This window comes from Bos indicus x Bos taurus, chromosome 1 (genome assembly GCF_003369695.1).
Source record: "Bos indicus x Bos taurus breed Angus x Brahman F1 hybrid chromosome 1, Bos_hybrid_MaternalHap_v2.0, whole genome shotgun sequence".
Lineage (NCBI taxonomy): Eukaryota > Metazoa > Chordata > Mammalia > Artiodactyla > Bovidae > Bos > Bos indicus x Bos taurus.
The window spans coordinates 135,396,415-135,418,059 of NC_040076.1; the positions used below are offsets into that span (position 1 = coordinate 135,396,415).

Genomic DNA, 21,645 nt, shown 5'->3' on the forward strand with positions numbered 1-21,645 from the left:
GCAAAGACCCTGTGGGGAAGTTTCCTGTTGATATGTGGGGGCAGGGGTTGAGGAGGGCTGAGAAAAGAAAGAACAGAAAAGGCCTTGCTCATTTCCTTTTGGTCGATTTGATCAACCCATGGTCCCCAACCTTGGCTATGTGTTAGAATCATCAGTGAGCTTAAAAGCCAGGAAGTCCCTCTCCTTCTTCTGATTTAATTGGTCTCTGGCCTGGGTATTTTTGAAAGTGCCCTGCGATATTGGATACTTGGGGCTAGTGCACTGGGACGACCCTGAGGGATGGTATGGGGAAGGAGGAGGGAGGAGGGTTCAGGATGGGGAACACGGGTATACCTGCGGTGGATTCATTTTGATATTTGGCAAAACTAATACAATTATGTAAAGTTTAAAAATAAAATAAAATTTAAAAAAATTAAAAAAAAAAAAAAAAAAAAGAAAGTGCCCTGAAATAATTTTGCTGTGCAGTCGGGATTGAGACCCACTCAATGGTCACCAAGACTTCAGAGCAACCCTCTTGACTTCTTTCAAATTTTATCTAATTTTTCTCACTTGCTTTCTGCTTCCCTTCCTCTTCTGCTCTTTCATCCTCTGGCTCAGAATTCTAGAGTCATGAATTGGTGGGAGATGGAGAAGGGAAGAACAAACCCTGTGCTTTCTATTTTCTGGTTAAGTCCTTTCTTATTTCTGAGGTCTAAGAAAAGATGCTTTCCCTCCACAAATATAAATCATACTATTTAAGAAAAGTTTGAGAAATATGAAAAAACAAGAAAGAAAACACACCACAACGTGAAATGGGTCCCTCGCTTAAAGACAACCACCGCTAACGCTAATACCTTTACATTACAGGGTTTTTTCTTTCTGATTTTTTTTAAAAAGGGAGACCTTTTATTTATAGCTTAATTAAGGTATTATTGTGCTTAAGTCACTCAGTCATGTCCAACTCTTTGCAACCCCATGGACTGTAGCCCACCTTGCTCCTTTGTCCACGGGGATTCGCCAGGCAGGAATACTGGAGTGGGTTGTCATGCCCTCCTCCATGGGATCTTCCCAATCCAGGGATTGAACTCAGGTGTCCCACATTGCAGGAGGATTCTTTAGCATCTGAGCCACCAGGGAAGCCCAGGAATATTGGAGTGGGTAGCCTATCCCTTCTCCAGGGGATCTTCCTGACCCAGGAATTGAACCAGGGTCTCCTGCATTGCAGGTGGATTCTTTACCAGTTGAACTACCAAGGAAGGCCTAAATTATATAATTATAAAGGTATAATTGAAGTATAATAAACTTCCTTCTGACTTTTTCTTGAGGCTTAGCTTCTTTGTTTGAATGCTTTACCCACTGTGTATAGCAGGGGTCAGCGATTACAGTCCAAAGGCCAAATCAGGCCCACTCACTTCCTGTTTCTGAAAATAAAGTGTTATTGGAACACAGCCATGCTCACTGGTGCTTTGTCCACAGCAGTTTTCACACCAGTGGCAGAGCTGAGTACTGCAACAGAGGACCTCTGGCCCAGGAAGCCTCAGTATTTACTATCTTGTTCTAGAGCAAGTTTGCTGGCCCTTGGTACGTACCATTCTCTACTCTCCTTATTACCCCCGTTTTACCTTATTGCCTGAGCAGTCCCCATACTTCTGTCAATGCTTCATAAATCTAATTTCTAATAATTGCCTGATATTCTATTGCATGCTCAGCTTGTGACTTACTCTTTCTCCTGTTGTTAAACATTTATCTGTTTTTCCTCCCTTTTCACCCTTGTAATAATAAATGCTTTTTTTCACCCTTGTAATAATAAATGCTTCAGTGGGTATATATGGATGTAAACTTTATCTATATTTTCAATTATATCTTTAATGGAGTCTAGATTATTCAATTGGTAGGTATGGGCATTTTAAGACTCTCAATACATACCATCAAATCCCTTCCTCAAAGACGTCAGACTGGTTTGTGCTTCCCAAGAACTCAGGGGAGCACCCACATGCTTGCCAACATTGAGTATTAACATTTTAAACATTTTCTGCATTTAGACAGGTGAACAAAAAACTATTGCTGTAAATTGCATGTCTTTTTCTGTCTAGTGAGATTGAAATGATTGCTTTTCTTCTTTCACATGTTGGCTGCTATTCATCTTTGCTTGGCCTCCTTCTGCAGAGGGCAGAGTGAGGGTGCTGATCTTGCCTCTCACCTTAGCTTGGAGCAAGGCTCCTGCCTGCAGCCGGTTCTTTTCAACATCTCTTTCCCAGTGAATTCTGATCGTCTCAAGGATGTCATCCAGCCCAGTGCCAATGGGAACGTTCAGTTGTTCCAGCTCAGACCCTGCCAGCTGTTTGTACAGCATTTTCACATCCTGAAAATGACAACATACACCTCAGTGAGTTCAAGAGGAGAAAGAAAAGACATGACGTTCTAGCAGCCAAAGCCCAGCTCCATAAGCGAAACTTGGCTTCTCAGTCTGCTGCTGCCAATCGTGGGGCTTCACAGAGAAAGGCAGCTTGGGCACCATATTCTCTTTTCCCTAGGATGCGTTTCTTAAGTTGGTCTTCACAATCCCAGACCCACCCAAAGCAAAACTCAAAATAAATCACAACACAGAGTAAGCATCAAAAGCAAGATGAAACTTATGAATTTCATCAAGTCAGAGTAGGCGGAAAGAAAGTTAAAGATAGCTGTGACGTTTTTAAAAAGGGGTACCTTTTAAAAAGGGTGACAAATATGGAACTAAGAACAGGAGGAAGTGGTTAGCTCAAGGTTGGACAAAAGAAGTAACTTCCCAATGTGGACATGGTAAAGTGGGTTTTCACTTTTTCAACTGCAAGCATTTTAGATCTTGGACCAGTGACAGGTGCGATGTAGTTTAGAATCAGCGCAGTTCTGCAGGACACTGGACCACATCACCGTTGGGGGGCCCCTTTGGTCTTGTCACTCCGATCTGACCTAATTTTATTATAAAGTGTGACTAAGCCACAGCCTGGATCTACTCTCAGAGTTATTTTGTTTGTTCTGTCCAGTGTTGAATGAAGGTCCGAGCTAGAAACCTTGGGAGATGCTCCCTTTAATTCAACGCACATTCCATCATACACTGCTGCCTGGACCTGCTGCCTCCCCATTTTTGTACCTGCCTGGTCCCTGAAGCAATTGGAGTTTGAGACTCCAGATAACCTCACCCACTATAAGAATCTGATCATATTTAATTGGTGTTTTACCCACAGCCCAGAGCAATTGACACAGAAAGGCTGTTGTCACTTATGCTGTGAAGCTCAGCCAGGCAGGTGCGGGCTTCTGGACCTGTAGACAGCCCAGTCCCCACCTACCTCTTCATAGCTCCTGGACAGAAAGCCGAGTTCTTCTTTTAGGCTTTCTATTTGACTCTCCAGATCCATTTTTGATGAATTCGCTTCATCAATGACTTTATACAGAGAGTTAATTTCCTCTTCTGCTGCCTTCCTAAATGGCTGCTCATTTTCGTACCTGTAGGTAAAAGAACCCAATCAGCAAGACTGGATAACCTCAAAGCAAAACAAGCAGATTATAAATGTGACCAACAGGCTAATTATGGGATAGTCAGGAAATGAATATTAAAATTCAGTGTTTCAGTGGGTTTGAAAGAAAGAAAAGAAAGTGAAGTCACTCAGTCGTGTCTGACTCTCTGCAACCCCATGGTCTGTAGCCTACCATACTCCTCCGTCCACAGGATTTTCCAGACAAGAGTACTGGAGTGGGTTGTCATTTCCTTCATCTCAGTGGGTTTGAGGACACTGTTAATGCAATTGTTACATATTGATTTATTAAAATGAAAATGATTGCAGCCAACTGCTGAAAACAGGGCACCTGGGCTAACAAAGTATGAGCCTCATGGAGCACTGGAAGCAAGGAGCTCTAGGGAAAGCTTCTCCAAGAGACCATATCCAGCTAAGGGGACCAGTACTGTCATCATTGTTCTAATTTGTCATCCTTTTAACCTGAGGATGCTTTAACAAACACTGCTGAGAATCTGCTAATTACCAGGCTATGTGTTAATAATCTCAAAATGAAGAACGTGTTCCTCTCTCCAAAGAGCCCAGGTAAAATTTCAGGACTGTGGCTGCAAACCCAGATGTCTTCAGAGGCCAAGAGGGGGATATAGACAAGTGATGAGGGCCAGGTCCGGGCCAAACTGAGAGGTGGGGATTGACGTGCCTAGGAACACACATGCTTCAGCAACAGGGGCCCTGGTGCCCATCCCCTCCCCAGCACTGCAGCATCAGAAGGGGTGTGCCTTTCTCTTCTATAGCAACTGGAGACCTGGATTTATATGTGAACTATGCAATAACACAGGGCTTGCCTGGCAGCTCAGATGGTAAAGAATCTGCCTGCAGGAGACCCAAGTTTGGTAACTGGGTCAGGAAGATCCACTGGAGGAGGGCATGGCTACCCACTCCAGTATTCTTGCCTAGAGAATTTCATGGATAAAGGATCTTGGTGGGCTACAGTCCATGGGGTCAAAAAGAGTCAGACACTACTGAGTGACTAACACAGACACACATACATGCACAGACACAAGTGTGAAACCATCACCTCTGAGTCACTTCAATCACTGGTTTGCACAGGCCTTTTTTCCTAACAACTATCCAACATTTTTTCCAATTTCTTCCAGTGTCGCTCCTCTCTTCCACCACCATCCACTCAGTCACATTTCACATGTTACCTTCATCTATCCACAGAAGGGAGATGTCTCATACCTCTCATTCCAGAAAGCATCTTAAGGTCTTAGAATTTTAAGGAACTTTAGCATTTGACTATTGCAGTGGAAGAAAAGTTATGACCAACCTAGACCGCATATTGAAAAGCAGAGACATTACTTTGCCAATAAAGGTCCGTCTAGTCAAGGCTATGGTTTTTCCTGTGGTCATGTATGGATGTGAGAGTTGGACTGTGAAGAAGGCTGAGTGCAGAAGAATTGATGCTTTTGAACTGTGGTGTTGGAGAAGACTCTTGAGAGTCCCTTGGACTGCAAGGAGATCCAACCAGTCCATTCTGAAGGAGATCAGCCCTGGGATTACTTTGGAAGGAATGATGCTAAAGCTGAAACTCCAGTACCTTGGCCCCCTCATGCGAAGAGTTGACTCATTGGAAAAGACTCTGATGCTGGGAGGGATTGGGGGCAAGAGGAGAAGGGGACGACACAGGATGAGATGGCTGGATGGCATCACTGACTCGATGGACGTGAGTCTGGGTGAACTCCTTGAGTTGGTGATGGACAGGGAGGCCTGGCGTGCTGCAATTCATGGGGTCTCAAAGAGTCGGACACGACTGAGCGACTGAACTAAACTGAACTGAACTGATTGCAGGTGACAATCCCCTGATGGTGTTATTGATAGGTGATCATGCAGGCTCGGCTTCAAAACTTCCAGCAATGGGACCTCATTGCCCAAGGCCACCAGGCCATTTTTGAATGATTCTAACTATTGCAAATTGCCTCCTTCAAGAACTTTAGTTTCCATTCCTGTAAGAGTCTGAGTTCCATCCTCTGCAACACCTGAAGTCAGTCTAAATCCTTCACTGGCTGTCCCCAAATCCTTCACTGGCTGTCCCCAAATATTTGGAGATATTCCCTTACTCACTCTCTCATCCCGTGTCCATCCCCTCGACCCCTCCAAGACCTTTCTTCTTCAGGTTAAACATTCCCCTTCCTTCCTCCATTCTTCACGTAAATCAGTTTTCATATCCATCATTATTGAGGGTGGGGTCTATGACCCTTTCCGTTTTGTTTTCCCAGCACCAGGTTTAAGATATATTTGTGGAATGATTAGAAATACTCACTGGTCTACATCCTTCTTAAAATGTGATACAGAGAACAAAATGTAAAACTCCAGATATTGCCTGATCAGTTCACAGTCCTGTGGGAATGTCTGCCCCTTTGTTTAAACCCTTTAATTCTATTCATCACAAACCCTAAGATTTGCATTGTGAGTTTTTGTTTGTGTTTGTTTGTTTCAGTTTGACCAGCTGTATTTGCTGGACTAATCAAGGAGAACCCCTGAACATTTTTCATAAGAGCTGCTTGAAACCCAGTTTTCCTGTCTTCTCTAAGTGTACCTATTATTTGAATCCCAAAATAGGAGTTCATGCTTATCCTCTTACAGTTTCATTGGCCTATTATTCCAATGTGTTGGGAGCAGAATCATGATTCTGTCAGTCTACTCTTCACCACCCCCACTGGCTTTGGATCGTGGGTCATTTGGTCACATCTGCTTTCAAGCACCTCGCAGTTAAAAACAGTAAATGAGGAGACTGAGGACAGAGCCCTGTGACATACCACCAGAGACTTCCCTGAGAGCTGGACCTGTGTCTTTGGATCAGCACTCAAGGGTGGTTTCTGAAGCATTTTTTCTGTGTTCTATATGTGGGATTACATTTTCTACCCAAATGTAGTCTTTTTTGAAGGATTGCATTCTTATTGACATTTAGTCCCTTTGGAGACAAATCCTGCCCCTCCAGCTGAAATGGAAAGCCACTCATATAATGGGGATTGTTCCTTTTTGACCCAGGTTGGAAGACTCCTTCACTGCCTCTGCAGTCCTGTTTTGCTCACCTGTCCAGGGAGCCTGGTCCCTTCTAGCACATGATCCATTCAGCATTACTGGATGTTTTGGTTCCCTAAGGACCATTTTTTGGGAAGTCCTCTGAGGATTTGAAATATCTCCATGACATCCCCCAAGGCTGCTGTTAAACTTTTAGCCTTTTTTTTTTTTTACCACCCTTCTTTGAGTGGTGCTTCAGTTAGAACCCCTGGGTGCTCATGGCACCCAGAACCGTCTTGCCTTGACCTGCAGGCCTCCCTGACATGACGGTGTCCATGGCATCTCATCACTTCTGCTTGACTGCTCTACCATCAACTCAACTCAGCTTCCTCAAAACCAAACTCATTATCAATGCCTGAATTTTAGACAAGCTTTCCCTCCCCAATTTCCCATTTCATTCAAAGAATCACCAGTGTTCTAAATTACTCAAGTTCAAAGCCTGGGATTTACCTTTAACCTTCTCTCTTCAGGTTGTCTAAGTAGATAATTTTCAAATCCAGCCAGTTAGTTCTTCAACCCAGCCCTCAAGTCTGCCCACTACTACCATCCCAGGCCAGCCCTAAACTACACTTGCCTTCTAGTGTCTTCCCAGACTCACAGTATTGCCTGCAGAGTGACTGTACTTAACCACACTGAGTCATCTCTCTGCTCTGATGTCTTGTCACATCCTCTGGCTCCTCAATAATCTGATAAAGTGACTTTCCAACCACTGTCCCAATCCAGACCCTTAACTCCCATTGTTTCCTACTCATTTGCCTGCCTCTTCTCTCTACCACTACAAAGCTTCCTTTAAAGCTCAAGTCTGGTCATGATGGGCCACTGCTCAGACCCCTTCTGAGGGTCTCCTCTGCTCTCAGATAATGTCTGAGCCCTTTGGAATGGCTGACGTGGTCCTCCAGGATCATTTGCTCTACATGCCCCAGTCTCCCAAGCTGCTTGGAATTGCAATAACACACCATGTCTTCTCATGTCCTCCCAACTTGCCACATGCTGCTTATTCTGCCTGGGAAGTCATGCGTCCTTTATATGCCTGGTCAACTTCTACATAAGTTCAGGATCCAAATCAGGTATCACCTCTTTTGCCAACACTCCCTCATTTGGGCTCATCTCAGTGATGGCATCTATGCTCGGTGAGACCACTGTCTGCTCACTCCTCTGTCTTTGACATTAAACTGTGGGCTCATTGAGGTCAGGAATCATGCCCGATTCACTTCACTCCCAGCATCTGGCAAGGGGCCTGGGATAAGCAGACATTCAAACACATGTTGAACTCATTTATTCACTCATTCAACAAATGTTTGTTGAGCATCTGTCTCATGTTCTCTGTTTTAGGAGCTGGTGATACAATGGGGTACAAAATAGATCAAATCTCTGCTTTCAGTGAGTTTACATTCTATTCTGTTGAATGGCAGGACAAAGGTATGTATGAATGTATGAATTAATGCCAAAAGGAATAAATGAATGAAAGACATTTCAGTCAGATCCTGTTTCATCACACTTAATTAAATTCCACCTTAAATTTAGTGTGAATGGTTTGCTATTTACAGGTGTTTGTCTTTAATTGTGCACTGAGCTGTCATGACTGGATGATGGATCTGCTTCCTTGTGTACCTGTAACATTGGCTACTGTGCTGGGTAAACGGCAACCCTGGCTGATTGAGAGTCTCTTTGACTCCAGAGTGCCACTAATGGAGGCCTTTTAGCAGGTAGAATAGCTTGGTGTCAGAGAAAGGAAAAGACTAGGGATCTGAGGAGATGGTGGGGATTCCCTTTTTCATCACAGTTCAGTTCAGTCCCTCAGTCATGTCCAACTCTTTTCGACCCCATGGACTGCAGCATGCCAGGCTTCCCTGTCCATCACCAACCCCCAGAGCTTGCTCAAACTCATGTCCATCAAGTTGGTGATGCCATCCAACCATCTCATCCTCTGTCATCCCCTTCTCCTTCTGCCTTCAATCTTTTCCACCATCAGGGTCTTTTCCAAGGAGTCAGTTCTTCACATCAGATGGTCAAAGTATTGGAGTTTCATCACAATACCCTTCTCATTCCTTAAGATAAGAATGACTGTGGGATCACGGTCTTCCCTACAGACTCCCAACTATATGCCTTTCTTCTTCATCTTTGCCAGTTTAGGGAATAACAAGCCCATGACTCACCCATTTGCTCAACTCCCAGGACACCTTCCTCACAAAATAGTCTCAAAATCACTGTGCTCATCCATAAAAGGGCATCTTCATTTTGCTTTTCCATTAGGCCAGTGTTTTGCAAAACTCACTCTCCTTCAGGATTTTGCCCTAAATGTTTATCTCCTTTATCATTATTTACTTTTTATTGTTCCTCAAATTTGTCTACTTAAAGAGCAAACATTAAATCAACAAACTTTAAAAGCTCTTTATATTAAATAAATTTTAAATTGATACTATAAATGGTAGTACTATAGTGGAAAGACAGTTTCATGGGCCATAAACAGAAGGTAACATAAAGATCAATGAGCACTAAAAACAAAATGTTAATCTTCATACCACTTAAAATGATCTTCATCAGCCACATTTTAGGAAATACTGTATTAGACTCCAAAGAGGTGGTTCTCAAGGCTGGATGGACGTCAAGAAAGGCTGGGGAACTTTAAAGATACAGAGGCCTGGCCCCATCCCTGGGACTCTGTTTAATTAGCCTGTGGGGCTTGTGTACTGGCACTTTCAAGTGTCCAGGTAATTCTCATATGCAGCTGGAATTGAGAAGCATAGATCCAAACCAGTAGTTCTCACAGTGTGTTCCCAGGACCAGAGTATCAGCATCATTGGGACCTTGTTAGAAATGTGAATTTTAGGTACCACCTACTGAATCAGAAATTCTGAGTGTGGGCACAGCCATCTGTGTGTTCTATCAGCCTCTCAGGTGATTCTAATGTACAATGAGTTTTGAGAACCCTGCTCTAAACCAAGTGACACTCGTGAAATCTCTGAGGTCTTAGACCTATTTGTGTCTACAAGGAGTGCTTGAGCAGGGTGGTCTTGGCTCTGGATTCTCCCAGGACCACTGTTATCCCACCCAGCCTTCTGTGACACTGAGGTGCCTGCTGCAGACACATTACCCAAGTGGCCCAGGAGTCCTGGGTGTGGAGGGACAGTCCCCTCTGCTGCAGAATGTTACCTCTCCTTAAAGTCGTCCGCGCCCGCCTGGATATTCTCTGTCTGGAGCATGAGCCGTGCGTTTTCCAGGACCGCCTCGCCCACCTAGAACGACCACACACCGAAGGACAAGGTCACTGTCACGTCTTCCCACTTCCCACTGGGCCCTCATGCTGGGCACAGAGGCTTTGGGGCACTGCAAGAACTTTTCTCACGCCAAGTATTTTTAGAATTCAAGTGTCCCTCTTTAAGAGAGGAGGAGATAGACACTAAAGTCTAAAATCTGGATGTATTTTAAGGGCTTTTAGGTTTGGATTTTGGAGCAAAAAGATTACTTAAGGCAGACTTGTCCATAGCCTCTTTCACAACGATGAGCTTTTGGCTCTCCAGAGAAATTTCTTGCTCCTTAAACAAAGTTTCACTGGTTCAACCTAGTGTCTCTTAACATTTTCTGGTCATGGACGTCTTGAGAAGCTGATGAACTCTCCAGACCAGTGCTGTCCAACAGAATTTTCTGTGATGATGGAACTGTTGTATACTGCGCGGGCCAACAAGTGGCCCCACGTGGCTATGGAACACTCAAAATGTGGTAAAGGCAACTGCAGAGGCGGAGCATTCAATTTTATTTAAAGTTAACTATTTACATTTAAATTTATGCTGGACAGCACTAGAATTCTGTCCACTCTGAAAACATACATGTGAACATAAACACTGCACATACAGTTCAGAGGTTTCATGGAGAAGAATGGTTTTCCACACTTGGACCATAACACCTCTCAAGATCCCCATAGGTGGGAATTAGGGGGGATGGTCCTCTTTTTAACCTGAGAAGCTTCTTTTAAAAAACATATATATTTTTTACATATTGACTTCTATATAATCTTCAGTTTGGGCTGGGGGACGAACTAACTGGTATTTTATTTTTTTAATATAAATTTATTTATTTTAATTAGAGGCTAATTACTTTACAATATTGTATTGGTTTTGCCATACATCAACATGAATCCGCTACGGGTGTACACATGTTAAGAAGGAGGCAAGAGGCTCTCTTGGTGACTCAGTGGTAAAGAATCTGCCTGCCAGTTCAGGAGACACAGGTTTGATTCCTAAGTCAGGAAGATCCACATGTCCCGGAGCAATTAAGCCCATGTGCCACAATTACTGAGCCCATGCTCTACAGCAAGGGAGCTGCAATTGCTGAAATCTGTATGCCCTAGAGCCCCGTGCTCTGAAACAAGAACGCCCTCACAATGAGAAGCCTGTACACTGCAACAGAGAAGCCCCTGCTTGCCACAACTAGAGAAAAGCTCACACAGCAATGAAGACCCAGCACAGCCAAAAATAAAAATAAATAATACAATTTTTTTAAAATGGAAGCAAACCTGAGAAAACTTTCTGGAGTGATGAAGATGTTCCAGGGACTTCTCTGATGGCCCAGTGGTAAAGAACCCACCTGCCAATGCAGGGGACGTGAGTTTGATCCCTGATCCGGGAAGACTCCGCACGTTACGGAACAACTAAGCCCGTGCACCACGACTACTGAGCCTGCACTTTGCAGAGCCCACATGTCACAACTACTGAGCCTGTGTGCTACAAATACCAAAGCCAGGGTGCCTAGAGCCTGTGCTCCACAACAAGAGGAGCCACTACAGTGAGAAGCCCTTGCACTGCAGTGAGCAGTAGCCCCCACTCGCCACAACTAGAGAAAGCCTGCGCAAAGCAACAAAGACCCAGCGTAGCCAAAAATAAGTAAATAAAATGTAAAGAAACCAGAAGTCCCATATCTGGATCTGATGATTACACAGATATATAGTAAGTAAAGGGACTTCCCTGGTGGCTCAGATGGTAAAGAACCTGCCTGCAATGCAGGAGACCTGAGTTTGATCCGAGGGTTGGGAAGATACCCTGGAGAAGGGAATGGCTACCCACTCCAGTATTCTTAACTAGAATACTAGTGTTCTTGACTTCATGGAGTCATGAAGAGTTGTGTCTGAACACAACTGAGTGATTAACACACATAATAGGTAAAGATTTGTTAAGTTGTACCTAACAGATTTGTGTATTTTATTATATGTAAGTTATGTTTTCGGCTTCCCTGGTGGCTTAGATAGTAAAGAATCTGCCTGCAATGCAGGAGACATGGGTTCAATCCCTGGGTTGGGAAGATCCCCTGGAGGAGGGCATGACAACCCATTCCAGTATTCTTGCCTGGAGAATCCCACGGACAGAGGAGCCTGGAGGGATACAGTCCATGGGGTCACAAAGAGTTGGACATGGCTGAGCGACTAAGCACAGCACAAGTTATCTTTAATAAAAATATGTAAAATTGAAAAAATAAAGTGATGCAAACGACTGTTTTAAGCTCTTATCAGTCCTTTGCTCTTAAAAATTAATGAGTTGCAATTAATGAGTTCTTTGCTGACTTGGTGGAGGACTTCCAGCACCAGAGGTCAGAGACTAGAGTGAGATGAGAAAGAATGGGGAGAAGGAGACCCCAGGTTCCTTCTCCCCTGGGTGTGTCAGGGTGGGGCTGGAGCAGCGAGAAGATGAGGTTGCTGTTGGGAAAATCAATGGAGTGGACAAACCACACAGGACGGCCCTACTGGATCAGAAGAGCACCATTCTTTCCACCTGGAGCTGGGACTTGGTCCACACTGTGTTTCCTGTTTCCCCAGCAAAGTCTCATCTCATCGTGCTGAAGTGGCCCTCCCCAGGTCAGCCCCTTGTTCATTGCTGTGTCCCCAAGCTCTGGCTTGTGGTGGCCATTCCATCAACATCTGGAGAAGCACCAGGGTTGGTCAGGAAGGGCTGAGGGGAAAGCATGGGTAAAGGTTTTATTGTGGTTTTCATGGGAAGAAATGGGCATGGCAAGGTAAGCAGCTGGGACTGGCTGGTTTCAATAATTTCAGTGGTCTCTATGCTATAGCGGTGGTCCCCAGTTTTCTGGTACCTAGCCCTGGGTGGTCGGAGCAGAGGAATATTGCCTCCTGGAAGGTGCGAGCCAGCAATGGGAATCAGGTTGGGGTACTGACTCAGAAAGGGCTGATTTGCATCTCAAAGGCATTGTCCCAGGTAAGTGGTTACTATCTCTAGGATTTGCTAGCCCCGTGAAAGCGCAGTCTGTGCCTGTTAATGAGGCCCCAGATGTCAGAGCATCAAGAATACAGACAATAAGAAGACATAATTATGTTGTTGAATATAGTTCATTCAAGGGCTCTGGCTAAGTGAGGCCTCTGAGCACTATCTCTGGCAGCTCTGACCCAGCCCTCTCTTCGTCCTCTTCACACACTGCCACTCCCACATCAGGAGCCCCTTTCCTTGTCTCTGGGTACTCAGTGATGCCACCTTGCAGATGATGAATTTGAAGCTCAGGGCACACACTCTGCTCATTTTCTCACAATTGTACCCCTGGCAAATATTACACCCTGGTATGGGACCTCGAGGCATAGAAGGTGTCCAGATTGTGGGCTCAGAAGCCCTGATACAGAGAAGATGGCTTCAGAAGTGCTCTAAACTATATGGCCATGTGGGGCCGATGTGGGCAGAACAGGCTGTAGCTTGTACCATCTGGAAGACCACCTTTAAGACAAGGAATAAAACAATGACTACTGCAGGACTTCCCTGGTGGTCCAGTGGTTAAGCATCCACCTGCCAATGCAAGGGACACTGGTTCGATCCCTGGTCTGGGAAAATCCTACATGCTGTAGGGAAACTGGGCCTGTGTACCACAACTACTGAAGCCCACATGCTCTAGGGCGGATGTGCAACTACTGAAGCCCTTGGGCAGCAAGGGAGACCCAGTGCAGCCATAAATAAATAAGTATATATATATATAAAGACTAAGGTGGGGTGAGCCAGTGAGGGAGCTCCAGGTTTAAACTATTCTCTTGGGTACAGCTCCATTTTGTGTCTGCTTTTAAAACTGGGGACCGAGGGGTTGGACAGAAAAAGTTAAAAACAAAACCCAGCCCTGGGGCATGAGTGGCAGTATGTGTGTACCATGTTCAGAGGCACACAAATCTGGAAAAGCAGAAAGATGCTTGGGGATGCAGTCACCTATGTCTGGTTGTCCAGAATAAACACACTAGTGCTTACATGTGCTGCGTTACGGCTGGGGCGTGGCTTGTGGGAATCAGTGACATCTACCCGGTGGACCGCAGACTCTAAGTAGGACGCTGCCAGAAGCCCCGGCGCAGGAGTCGGTAGAAGGTGCCGGCTGATGGGAGGCAAGGCTGGGACCCTGCCCTTGCTTCTCCTCCTCACCCCGGATGAGGACTGGAGGCGGCCTGGGACCGTTTGGACGCTGCCCAGCAGATGAAGTGGTTCTGTCCAAGGAGGCTGGGCAGCGCTGGGCTCCGGGAAGCTGGGGACCTTCCTGCTTTCACTGTTGTTTAGTAACAACAAGGGGTTTATTCGAGCCTCAGGCAGAGGCTAATTATAGGTCCCAACTTGCCAAAGCACAATTGGCTGGCGGTACTACCCCATGTCCACAGATGGGATCCTAAAATAGACCTCCAGCCAGGGCTGAGCCACGGAAAGCCTTCCTCTGTCCTCCTGTGGTCCCTCAGCCCCGCAGAGGCCACGGCCTCTGGATGTCAGTGGTGGCTCAGCGCCCACAGCCAGGAAAGGGCCGGGAGGCCGGTCCAGGGCTGGGACTCAGATGAGGTTTAGCACAGGCTGAGGACTGGGATTGTGGCCGAGGCCAAAAGTAAGCACAGAGCCTGCAGTGGAACAGGGACCATCTTTGTCTCTATATCTGGGAAAACCATCTTCTCTGGGGCTGAGGACAGAAAAGGAAGAGGAAGGGAAGTCGGACTTACTGCCCATCCACACGTGTGCTGCCCGCCCCCTGTGCTGGCGCTGGCTTGGACTGGCTTGTACTGGCTTGCCAGGGCAGACTGTTAACTATTTCAGGAGTTTTGTGAGCTGGTTGTTAAACATAGCCATCACGAAAATTTTAATTATGTGAACTTACAATTACATGTGCTGTGTTGTGCTTAGTCACTCAGTCATGTCCAACTCTTTGAAACCCCATGGACTGTAGCCCCCCAGCTTCTCTGCCATGGGGATTCTCCAGGCAAGAATACTGGAGTGGATTGCCATGCCCTCCTCTAGGGGATCTTCCCCACCCAGGGGTTGAATCCAGATCTCCTGCATTGCAGGCAAATTCTTTACCATCTAGGCCACCAGGGAAGCCCTACAATTACATAAATTATATTAAAAGCAAAAGTAATAAATACTCGGAATAAAAAAGTAATGAATACTCATCAGTTCCAAATTGTTTTACTATGTTTGACTGTCATCTCTGCTTTTGAGGTTATTTGTTTCTATTATATCTATAGTGATGTGTGGACAGGGAACATTGCTTGCCATTCCAGTAAACAAAGAATGTTGCCTGCCATTCTATTAATAGTTCTACAAGGACCAAGCCATTAGCCACTGCAGCTGCCCCCTACCCCCATGGTGCACCCTAAGAACCTAGGATGGAGGAAAATAGGAAGCATTCTGTGCTTTGGATACTGGCCTTAGATAGTTAAGATGCATATTGAAGGAATAATTTCAATGAGCTCAGACTCTTCATCTCCCTTTATATATAAAAGCACTGAAATCATCAGCTTGAGATGTCAGTTTCTTATGATTAGCAGTAATCTTTTGATGTTTGTTTTCTAGCATAAAGCTCCTATATCCTGCAGCTTACCTTACCTCTTCCAAGCAGTTCCTCAGAGCTATCCGAGAGGCAGTCTTCTGGGCTATAGTCCTCAGTAGGACCCCAAATAAAACTTAATTCTCAACTCTTAGGTTGTGCATTTTTCTTTAATAGACAGGTGAAACTGTGTACCACTGTCCTGCATGCATCTCTTCCCAGCTCTGCATCTGTGTGGGTAGCTTGATGTCATTGGGTGAGAGTAGCTCCACTAGGGAGACTGGCAAATATTGTACCACAGAACCTTTTATCCATGGAGAGCCAGCTGTTAAACAGATCTCAGCTTACCAACAGTACCCCACCTCCCACTTAGTACTTACATCCACAACTTCACTAAATGCTCATGCCCTCCTCCAATCCCCCCTATACTGATATCAATACACCCATTTTACGGATGAGGATGCTAAGGCATATGTTAATTGCCTTAGCAATTAACCTTAGCAATGCCACAGCTGGAATGTGGCAGAGCCAGAAGGCTAAGCCAGGTTAATGTGACTTGAAAGTGTGCAAATCTTTGTCATCAGTTTTGGAAACCAAAAGACACATCAGAATCAAGAGAGACTGTGTTGTGGAGGACTGTTTTCTGTCTTTGCTGTAACACAGAAGAGTCAGGATTCCCGGTTCCTATTTGGACTCCGTCATGAAGACAAAGAGACATCTTCCCTACTGTGTGTGAGAATGCTAACCATCAGCCCAAGCCATCTCCCACTTTAAGTCCCCGAGCTTTCATTTCTGAGCTCTGTAAGCTGGGAAGAGCTGAGGCAGATCTGTGGTCCGACTCTGAAGGATCAGAGGGCTTGTGCGGCTGCATGCTTTGCTGTCAGGCCCTAGACAGCAGAGGTCATTTGTATTTAAGACTGCAAGAGGCATGTGTTAGCTATCTGGATTTATGGCTAGAGTGGATGCAAATTGACCTCACTTCGCCAATCACCTTTTCTTTCCGGGGAGAAGGCAATAAAAATACCACACACTAAGATGTGCAGTCCCTGACTGATGCTGGGAATGCAAACATGCTTATTCATGACCCTGGGGCCACACCCATCCACTTTTCTAGTAGGAGAAAAGTATAACATAAACTGATGTAACAGTTGCTCTCAAGGACAGACTTAAGGGAGGGCAGGCTGGCAGCTTGTCCCCAGGTATGCTGGAGACACCAGCAGGTGACATCCTTTCCTTCTCTCTGTCCCACTGGCCAGAGCTGCCCAGAGCTGCCCCTACCATCAAGGCCATGTAACTTAATACCACTTCTGTTAAAAAGAAACACCGTCATAGCAGCAATAGGACAAATTGCTATGTGAGATTAGCTGGTTTTGAGGGATTAGGACCCATTGGTTTTGCTAGAAGCAAAAACAAAAGTCACCTGCAAAGCCTAAAATGCTGTGGATGAGAGTAGCTGGGGTTGACTAGCAGGGAAATGGCAGTCAGAGGTCCAGGTGGGCAGGGGTGTGTTCTATTGGGGGGTGGTACTGGTGGGAGGGGCTGCCCACTGGCTGTGTGAGTTCAAGCTGCTCCGGGGGTGGCCTGCAGTTGTCTCATCTGACATCCCTGGACCTATCTTCATCTGTGCCTCCACGTGGAGGCTTCCTTAGCAGACTTTTCCCCAATGGTTCTCAAAGTGTGGTTGGTCCCTCTGGACCAGCAGGATCAGCATCACCTGAAACTTGAGAGAATGCAAATTCTCAGACCCTACCTCCCATGTCTGAGTCAGAATCTCTGGAGTGGGTCCTAATGATCTCTGTTTTAACCAGCTTTCCAGGGGATTACAATGCACCTTGGACTTTAAGAGCCTCTACTTTGCACAGACCTGCCTCCAGTCCTTCTCAGGCTGCCCCCAAGCTGCTCCTGGCCCTCCTTGCTGTCCTGGCCCACACTGTGGTCTCTGCCTAGAACACTTGGTCTTCTACCCCGAACCTGGCCACCTGAGAAATTCTTCCCCACTTTAGCGCTCATCTTGAACATGGCTTTGTCTATGAAGCTGCTTTATTCACTCACTCATTCCTGCCTCCATGTCTCCAGCAGGTGATGATGATTTCCTCTGTGCTGGCTATGAGCTGGTTTTGGGGAATTAGCAGGTATGGTAGGAGACATGGTTAGAAAGGCAGGCAGAGGACAGACCTCAGGGTCAAGGTCTTGGGAAGAGTGGAAAGGAGATGGCCTCTGCTGGGAAGTCACTGGAAGCTTGTGAACAGGCACAGGGGTGACCCCCATGGTAAGTGGACCCCTCTGACTCCTGCAGGAAGGAAGCTGTAGGACACTGGGGGCCATGCTGAGGGCCCAGCTGAAGGGCTTCTGCATTCACCCAGGAGAGGTGATGGCGCTTTGACTAGGGAGGAGGTGGGGATGGAGCAGTTTCAGGGGACATGAGAGAGAGGAATTAAGGACGAACCCTAGGCTTTCAGGTGGAGCTACTGGGGGCTTCCCTGGTGGCTCAGACAGTAAAGAATCTGCCTGCAATGTAGGAGACCCAGGCTCAATTCCTGTGTCAGGAAGATCCCCCTGGGGAAGGGAATGGCTACCCACTCCAGTATTCTTGCCTGGAGAGTTCCATGGACAGAGGAGCCTGGCAGGCTACAGTCCATGGGATCATAAAGAGTTGGACACGACTGAGCGACTAACAAAAAACAAACAAACAAAAAAACAAACTGGCCCTTGATGCCTCCCTTCCTTCCTCCTTGGGTTATCCTACATCTAAGTCAATCCCCTTCCCCCCCTCTCTGGTGACCACGTCTGCAACTCTCCACACGGTGTAAATGGTGTGTAGGCAATGAACATGTTGGCCTTTTCTTGACCCCAGCTCCTCCCTCACCAGTTTGGGCCAGTTGCTGGGATAAGTTATCTAAGATTCAGTTTCCTCATCCATTAAATGTGGATAATGCCATGCTCTGCCTCCTGGGGTAGTTGTGAGAATTACGTGAGCTGATGCATGTGAAGCAGGGCAGGTGAGGGATTTGACTATCACTGTGTTTCAAAAAGGGCAAGGATGAGCAGCATTTTCAAAAGGGTTTATTGTTTTGGCTCAAGGGTATAATGAATGCTTTATTTGGAGTTAATGATATTGACATCCCAGCAGACAGAGCTGCAGAAGGGGAGGAAGTGGGTAAGACTGGGCTCTGGGAAATGAGACTCAGCTGGTACACTGGCAGATGTAAGAACCCTGGAAACACTTCTCACATTTGTTTGACTTTTCAAGTTTAGAATAAATGCTCACCTGTCTCCTGAGAAACCTGTATGTGGGTCAAGAAGCAACAGTTAGAACCGGACATGGAACAACTGACTAGTTCAAAATTGGGAAAGGAGTATGACGAGGCTGTATATTGTCACCCTGCTTATTTAACTTCTATGCAGAGTAGATCATGTGAAATGTCAGGGTTGGTCACAAGCTGGAATCAAGATTGCTGGGAGAAATATCAACAACCTCGGATATGCAGATAATACCACTCTAAAGGCAGAAAGTGAAGAGGAACTAAAGAGCCCCTTGATGAGGGTGAAAGAGGAGAGTGAAAAAGCTGACTTGTAAGTCAACATTAAAAAACTCAGATCATGGCATCCAGTCCCACCACTTCATGGCAAATAGCTGGGGGAAAAGTGGAAGCAGTTACATATTTTATTTTCTTGGGCTCCAAAATCACTGTGTATAGTGACTGCAGCCATAAAATTAAAAGACCTTGCTCCTTGGAAGGAAAGCTATGACAAACCTAGACAGAGTTATTAAAAAGCAGAGACATCACTTTGCTGACAAAGGTCTACAGAGTCAGAGCTATGGTTTTTGTAGTAGTCATGTATGGATGTGAGTTGGCTGAGAGCCTAAGAATTGATGCTTTCAAATTGTGGTGCTGGAGAAGACTCTTGAGAGTCCCTTAGACAGCAAGGAGATCAAACCAGTTGACACTAAAGGAAACCAACCCTGAATATTCATTGGAAGGAGTGATGCTGAAGCTGAAACTCCAATATTTTGGCGACCTGCTGTGAAGAGCTGACTCGCTGGAAAAGAACCTGATTTCGGGAAAGACTGAAGACAAAAGGAGAAGGGGACGACAGAGGATGAGATGGTTAGATGGTTACTGACTCAGTGGACATGAATTCGAACAAATTCTGTGAGATAATGGGGGACAGAGGAGCCTGTTGTGCTCCAGTCCATGGGATCATGAGTCAGACAAGACCTAGTGACTGAACAACAGCAACAATGACTTGTTTTCAGCAATAAATGAACAAGAAATCATCATCTGTCCCTACACCCAACTCTTACTGCAATTTCATCAAGATGGCAAAGGCCACCATATCTCCAAGCCAAACAGATGCATCTCTGTGCTCATCCTGACCTGCCTATTGCGTTTGTCACAAGACATGCTTTCCTCTCTTGGCTCCCATGAGCCATTCTCCCCCACTCTTCCTTCTACTTTTTGGCCAGCTTTTGACTTTTTCCTTTGTGAAATCTTTCTCTCTTCTCTGACCTCTAAATGCTAGAGTTTCTCAGGATTGGGTCTTTGGGTTTGTTCTTTATAGTCATAAGTGATCTGATTCATTTGCATGGATTGAAATGTATATGCGACGACTTCTGTATTTTTGTCTCTAGCCCAGAACGTTCCTTTCTATTCCAGGCTTGTGTACCATTCTCCCCTTGACATCTTCTCCACTTAACAAACTTAACTTGACTAAAACGGAATTTCTTTTCCCTCAAATACCGCCCCCCCACTTCTCCATGCCAGTAAACAGTACCAACACCTACCCAAAGACCAGAGTCTTGACATCACATTTTCTCTCATCTGCCACATCTAATCCAACACCAAGGTTAGTCAGCTTTACACCCACTCCTGCCCCAGTGTACCTCAAATTCATCTGCATCTCACATTTCCACCCGCACCCTGGTGTACATCCCGTCATGCTGTCTGACCCCAAGACACCATCCTCCTAATCCATGTGTCCTCCTCTCCTTGAGTCCGTGCTGCATCCTGCTTCCAGGGAGATTTTCTTCAACCCTTCACATCAGATCATGTTGCTGTGATTAAATAAAAACTCTTCTGCAGTGTTTCTTTTGGTTAGAATAAAACCCAAGCTCCTGACAGCAGCCCTCAAGGCCCTGCAGGTGTGACGGTCTTCCCACTGCTCACAGGTTAAAGCCTGTGGGCCATGCGGGCCTCCCTCCTGCCTTGAGGCCTTGGTGGGCAGTGACTCCTCAGCCTGGACTGCTCTCTCCTCTTTGTGTGGGTGGCTCCATGCTCGTGATCTCCTCTCCTAAGGCAGGATCTTCTTCCACTCTTCCTCTCTCTGCCTTGTTCCCTTTCTTTGAAACACTTATCCCAGCTATATCTGCTTAGTTCCTCAGTCATGTCCGGCTCCTTGTGACCCTATTAACCACAGCCCACTAGGCTCCTCTGTCCATGGGAATTCTCCAGGAGAATACTGGAGTGGGTTGCCATGCCCTCCTCCAGGGGATCTTCCCAACACAGGGATTGAACCCAAGTCTCCTGCACTGCAGACAGATGCTTTACTGTCTGAGCCACCAGGGAGGCCCATGAATGCTGGAGTGGGTAGCCTATCCCTTCTCCAGGAGATCTTCCCAACCTCGGAATTGAACTGGGGTCTCCTGCATTGCAGCGAATTCTGTACCACCTGAGCTACCAGAGGAGCCCATCACAGCTTATAATTATTACCAATTTTTGTTTCTTGATTTACTTGCTGCCAGAATATAAACTCATTGAGGTCAGGCTTTTCTGCTTTTCTGTTCTGCTGTTGTCCCATCCCCAGCACAGTGTGTGGTACAGGATGAGATGGATACATGGGCCCAGAAATGGTGCTGCTTCTTCAGGGACAACCAGACAGGGGAGCCCCTAAAGGCACAGCCAGTGTTGTACCTGCTTCCAACCTGAGAATCACCTTCGGCCCTTCCCCTCACTCCCAAATCAAACATAACAGTTCCCTACATTGACATGCTTCACTCCATTCCCATCCCTTATCCAGCTTGGTTTGAGTCCTAATCATCTCTTTTCTAGTTCAACCTGCTAGTTGTTACCTGTAGATGGAAAATATGAAGCCCACGGAATGAGTTAAGGTAGCACCTGCAGGTGGAGTCAGGGGACATGTCATCAGGTAGTGAAGAAGGTGTCACCTCCCGGACAGCTCATCTCAAGCATAGTCACAGCCACTGGGCATCCAGGGAGAATCAGGGACACTGAAGGCTAATTTCGGTCTTTTTGGGGAAGTTGAGGTTGGGGAAACCCTCCTGAGTCCGTACTGCATGTGAGTTTTGACCTCATCA

General features: G+C 46.0%; 1 protein-coding gene across 1 annotated transcript in view; it reads right to left on the minus strand.

Annotated features, from left to right (window-relative positions):
* BFSP2 (beaded filament structural protein 2) overlaps positions 1 to 21,645 on the minus strand; it is a 77,238-nt gene that overhangs the window by 19,533 nt on the left and 36,060 nt on the right. The window contains exons 2-4 of the mRNA XM_027545835.1: positions 9,708 to 9,790; positions 3,306 to 3,462; positions 2,180 to 2,341 (exon numbers count right to left, since the gene is read on the minus strand). Coding sequence (XP_027401636.1) covers positions 2,180 to 2,341; positions 3,306 to 3,462; positions 9,708 to 9,790 — 402 coding nt within the window. The remainder of the gene's footprint in view (positions 1 to 2,179; positions 2,342 to 3,305; positions 3,463 to 9,707; positions 9,791 to 21,645) is intronic.